The sequence below is a fragment of the Amphiprion ocellaris genome, chromosome 23 (assembly GCF_022539595.1).
Source record: "Amphiprion ocellaris isolate individual 3 ecotype Okinawa chromosome 23, ASM2253959v1, whole genome shotgun sequence".
Classification (NCBI taxonomy): Eukaryota; Metazoa; Chordata; class Actinopteri; family Pomacentridae; genus Amphiprion; species Amphiprion ocellaris.
The window spans coordinates 25,166,613-25,172,314 of record NC_072788.1 but is presented as its reverse complement, the minus strand read 5'-3'; the positions used below and the strand labels follow the sequence as shown (position 1 = coordinate 25,172,314).

Below are 5,702 nucleotides of genomic sequence, written 5' to 3'. Positions count from 1 at the left end.
GTTTTTCACCGTTGTCATGGTAACACCGTGTCTTCATCTCGTCCATTAGTCCTTGTCTGTTTTTCCATTTTCTCTCTACAGACTCAAACCTTCTCAGGAATCACGACGGAGTCACGTTGAAAATGAAAGGAGGTGAACCTGCATCTGTTTACATAACGCTGTCCTGGATCTCCTCCGTCTCCATGGAGACAACATCCAGGCAGCTGTGCAGGAATGTCTCATGTGGAGCAGCGACATTTCATCACCTCCTCCAGAACATCAGCTCCTGTCCTCCATCCAGAGTGAAGTTTGTTCTCCTCATTTTAAGAAGCGAAATGAGCAGAAACCTGACAGCATCACGTGGTCTGCTCTGAGCCAATCAGAGGGCTGGATCTGCTGCCTGTCAGGTTCAACTGAGGGCAACAAAACACCAACAGCTGGAAGGACTTTCTGGTGTCCCCCTCCCTCCTCCATCCTCCCCCCTCCTCTATCCTCAGTCTCCATCATCCCTCTATCCTCACTCTCCATCCTCATCCCTCCATCCTCACCCCTCGTCACCCTCCATCCTCATCCCTCCATCCTCACCCCTCCACCCTCAATCTTCTCCCCTCCATCCTCACCCCACCATCTTCTCCCCTCCATCCTCACCCCTCCATCCTCCTGGTTGTGTAACGTCCCCCTGCCTCTCTCTTGCCGCAGTGAAGGAAACCCCTCTCCCTCTCTCTCTCCTGCTACGTCTCCGTCCCGCCTGTCCTTTTATGGACCGGGGGATCCCGCCGTCACACCGGATGCGGTCCATGTTTGGGCTGCTACGAAGCGCACGGCGGGGGGAATCCCTCGCGCCGGCGTCGACCAATGAGGCCGGGCCAGGAGTTACCTAGGAGACGGACGGTATAAAACGGGCAGAGCGCGGGGAGCTCAGCATCCTCAGCATCCTCAGCATCACCGAGCGGACTAACGGGACGCAGCTCCGGTAACCGGTAACGGATTATTAACGGCTCTTTGGACGCGATGCTTCTGGAGCGCGACGACAGCTTCATGTCCGAGTTTGAGGACGCGTGCAGCGCCTGGGTGGACAGCGTGGGCTCGAGCCCCAGTGACGGAGGAGAGTCTGACGTGGGCTCACCTTTCTGCTCAGGTGAGTCTGGAGATCAGAATGATTATTAATCAGGTTAATTATATTGATTACATTGATATTGATCAGATCGATGAGCTGCTTCATTATGTAACCTCCTCCTCCTCCTCCTCTTCTTCCTCCTCCTCCTCCTCCTCCTCCTCCTCCACAGTTTTCTCTCCAGGAACTGACGCGTCAGACTCAGATTTCTTCTCCGACTTCAGTGACTGCTCCTCGGACACTCTCTCTCCGTCCCTCTGCTACACCGGCAGCTTCTTCACCGAACCGGAAGCGGCACCGGCGGGACTGAGCAGCACCGCGGACGCCATCCTGAACATGATCACGGAGATCGTGGGGATCTGCACGGAGATGGAGCAGCAGGACCCGGCTGCAGCCTCCGCATCGCCCCCGCTCTTCGCCCCGGGCTCTGACGTCCCTCCTCCGGCGGCAGCCCCGCAGCCTGCCGCCTCCGCCGCTCCTCCGGTGGTGAAGAGCGAGTTCCTGACTTCCAGCTGCAGCAGCGGCTGTCTGCAGCCTTCCACGGCCGGTAGCGATGCGCTGTTCCCGACCGGCCCCGACGCGCTGCTGCCGCTGGCGGCTCTGGAGCAACAGGTGGACGTCTGTGAGTTCATCGACTCTCTGCTGAGCTCCGAGGCCGGCCAGGGCGAGCTGAAGCCCGGCTGCGAGGTGAAGCAGGAGCCGCTGGGGCTGGAGGACTGGCTGAAGAGTTTGGCGGCGGCTCCGGTTACCGGAGGAGATTCCGGCAGCTACGTCATCAGCAGACCGGCAGTGAAGACGGAGCTCGCGCAGACCAGGAACGACCCGCTCGCCCCCCCCTCCTCCCTCCCCTCCACCCTGGACGCGCACCTGCTGTCCTCCCTCCTGCAGGGCGCGTTCCCGATAGTAAACATCAACAGCGTGCACGCGCCAGGAGCCCCCAAGGTGGCGCGCGCCAGCAGGAGAGCTCCCGCCAGGGGCGCGCTGAAGGTGAAGCCGTTCCCGTGCTCCGTCCAGGGGTGCGAGCGCCGCTTCTCGCGCTCGGACGAGCTCAACAGGCACGTACGCATCCACACCGGACAGAAGCCGTTCCAGTGCACCATCTGCGCGCGCAGCTTCAGTCGCAGCGACCACCTGACCACGCACACGCGCACGCACACCGGAGAGAAGCCTTTCTCCTGCGACGTGTGCGGCAAGAGGTTCGCGCGCAGCGACGAGAGGAAGAGGCACGGGCGCGTGCACGTCAAGCAGCAGCTTCGCGCGCAGATGATGGCCGCCTACTCTCTGGCCCTGAACGCGCCCGGCGTCTAACGGCTGCGCAGGTGCGCGCACACGTTGTCGCGGCCGCGAGGCTGCCGCGGATTTAAACCGACGACCTGGAAGACGTCAGTCGCACGTTTCCATGTGACGTCACATGAGGACTGACAGGTGTTTACAGGTGTGCAGAGGGCTCCTCTCACGGCGCATGCGTGGCTGCAGCCCCTGCGGGAGGCCCGGGGGCCTCGGGAGGTTCGGGTTTAGGACTCCGGGTCCGGGTCTGGTCCGGGACCCGCCGGGTGTCAGAACCTCGACCCGGAGCGGAGCACCGGAACACGGCGGGACTCTACTTCCGGTGTTTGCATGAGGACTGAACGGACCGGAAGTCGTGTCGGTGTTTCCTGTGAGGACTTTGATGTTTTTATGGACCTACTGGACTCTGATTGGTCCGAGCTGCAGCGGTGCATTGTGGGAGTCCGTCCTGTGGCTGCAGCTCAGTGTTGATGTTTGTGCATGAAGGCCGCTGTCAATAAACAAACAAACAAACAAACAGTCTGTTCTTCATCAAACACTTCTGTCCATAGATAGATATTTAGATATACTGTATATAGATAGATATAGATCTAATAGAGCTAGAATGTGTCTGAATTCTGACTTTTCATGGTCTAATGTCTCCAGAAATTAAACTCAGATCAGAAGAAATGTTTGATTATTGAACCTTTAAGACTAAAAGTGTTGAATGTTCCAGAAAGTTCCTCTGAGGGTAGAAATGATGTCAGAACCTCCAACATTCAGTCTGAACGTCTAAAACCATCAGATGATGATAGAGGATCTGCAGGTGGAGAAACAGAAACATGGATCATCTACAGACCGCTTTCCTCTAAAATCACCAAAATCACACCATATTTTAGAGCTACAAACTGTAAAAACAGGAAAATTCTGCAGATTTTAAACTTTCTGACGGCCTTTGAACTCATCATGTTTAGAAAAATGAGGCGAATCGAAGCTCAAACATCAGAATCTCTTTAAAATGCAGTTTCTTTTTAACCAGTAGAAGAAACAGACCATCATTTCTGCATCGTTTAGTCTTTTTAGAATCTTTTTGTGTCATTTTGCATCTCTTAGTGCGATAGGCGACAACAGCTTCGTTTCATAGTGGTCATAGTAAAAAGTCTCAACTGGAAAATCTGCCCTAAACAACTTGAGTTTTGTCCAGAATAACACAAAATCTGTCTAAAACAACCTGAAACAGGGCTAAAACGACTAGACTTGTCCAAAATGACAGAATTTTTCCAAAAAGGATTTCAAATCTGTCTAAAACAGCTTAAACTCTCTTCAACATGACTTAAAATCACTCAAAATTTGACCAAAATGACTTAAAACCCACCAAAAGCTAAATAAATTGCAGCCAGAATAACAAAAAATGTGTGTAAAACAACCTAAAACATGGCTGAAATGACAACACCTGTCCAAAATTACTAAAAATCATCCAAAGCAACTTAAAATGTGGCCAAAATGACACAAAATTTGCCCAAAAATGATTTCAAATCTGTCAAAAACCGCGTAAAACCTTTTCAACATGACTTAAAATGACTCAAAATTTGACCAAAATGACTTCAAATCCAGCACAAACTAAATAAATTGCGGCCAGAATAACAGAAAATGTGTAGAAAACAACTTAAAACGTGGCTGAAATGACACAAAAACCTGTCGAGAATGATTGAAAATCGTCCAAAACAACTTAAATTGTGGCCAAAATGACACAAAAACCCGAAAAAAATGAGTGAAAATCTGAATAAAACAAGTCAACTGTGTCCAATAGAAAGGAGAGAAACATTTCTAAATACAAGAGGAAAGAAAAACACAAACGACAGAAAAACAGAAATAACAAAAAAAAGACGTAAATGTGTCACAGATCAGTTTTAGATCCATCCAGTTGAAGAATTAATCTGTTTCTGTTAGTTTTGTGTCCAGAATGAGGCAGAAATGTTCCACAGCAGCTCAAACTTTTTCTCATTTACCCTGAAACCTCCAGAAAAACACCAAAAGTTTCCCAAAACTATTAAGAATTGATCAACATGTCTCCAAACTTAAAACCTTCAACTCTCTCCTGGATTCTGTCCAGCTCCATCAATAGGCTGCTGTTGCCGTGACAACAGTCGCTGCCATCCTTCATCCCCTGAACAGGTTGACCAGAGCTGTGAAGGTCGCGTTGCCGTGGCAACAGCAGAGAGAGTTTGAGGGCGGACATCTTTAAAAGGGTTAATATTCAGTAGGATTCAGCGGCTGCCTCCTGCTGGTCACCAGATAGAACTGCAGCATAATTATTCTTATTATCATCATCATCATCGTTATTAGGGTCCGAGCACCGACTGGTGCGAAGACCCTATTGGAATGCAAGGAATTATTTATTATTATTATTATTATTATTATTATTATTATTATTATTATTATTATTCTTTTCCGGACTCTTGAATTGCCTTTTTGGCGGCCTTATCATACCCCAAAACGCATCAAACGTGGCATGCTCATCAGGCCTCGAGAAAAATTTGATATTTTATGGGAGTTGCGCATGTGTGTGGCAAAATGGCTCCATAGCGCCCCCTGGAAAATTGAAAATTTGGTCATTAGGCCAACTTGCACGATGTTTCATGTACAGCTACAAAATTTTGTATGCATATTCAGCACATCAGGAAACCCAAAAAAGTCAATCATGACCACGCCCTAACACCAACAGGAAGTCGGCCATCTTGAATTAGCTGTAAATTTTTCAAAATTAATAACTCATCGGGGATAAGTCCGACAGACGTCAAATTTGGCCAATATATGCAAACACGCGACCTGATGAAAAATTATCAAAATGTTCATTTCATTTCAAAGGGCGTGGCCATGGCGACTCCCAAAAAAATGGATCCTTCTATGAAACAGGAAGTGGTGTCTAACTCAGCTGTACATGCTCCAATCTGTCTGAAATTTGACATGTGTGATCAATGTCCAGCCCTGACAACATCCATGTGGTTATATACATTCACAGTCATAGCGCCACCTTGTGGTAGCAGGAAATTGACATTTTTCACACTTTGATGTACTATTCTTAGCACGTTGATCAGATTCAACTCAAATGTGGTAACATAAGCCTGAACACATTGATGATGATTCCCAAAGAAAATGGTGACTCGTCGTCAAGGGGCGTGTCTGTGGCATTGCGGCGAATTTCGATTTCTCGCCATAAAAATTGAATTATTAATATCTCAGCTGGAAATGATCCAATCCGGACCAAACTTGATGTGATGGACACCAGTCCGGTTCTGAACACATCCACACTCATAAATTTAGAAATACTCATAGCGCCACC

At 49.4% G+C, this 5,702-nt stretch overlaps 1 protein-coding gene across 1 annotated transcript; it reads left to right on the top strand.

Moving 5' to 3' along the window:
- Positions 1–861: 861 nt before the first annotated feature.
- Positions 862–2,899, top strand: LOC111579696 (early growth response protein 4-like). Its single transcript, XM_023287076.3, has 2 exons — positions 862–1,117; positions 1,266–2,899. The coding sequence occupies exons 1-2, from the start codon at positions 991–993 to the stop codon at positions 2,399–2,401; spliced, it is 1,263 nt and encodes a 420-aa protein (XP_023142844.2). The 5' UTR covers positions 862–990; the 3' UTR covers positions 2,402–2,899.
- Positions 2,900–5,702: the final 2,803 nt, after the last annotated feature.

Coding starts and splice junctions, on each gene's coding strand:
- LOC111579696 (XM_023287076.3), top strand. CDS start 991: ATGCTTCTGGAGCGCGACGACAGCTTCATGTCCGAGTTTGAGGACGCG. Junction 1,118..1,265: donor GGGCTCACCTTTCTGCTCAG/GTGAGTCTGGAG, acceptor CCTCCTCCACAG/TTTTCTCTCCAGGAACTGAC.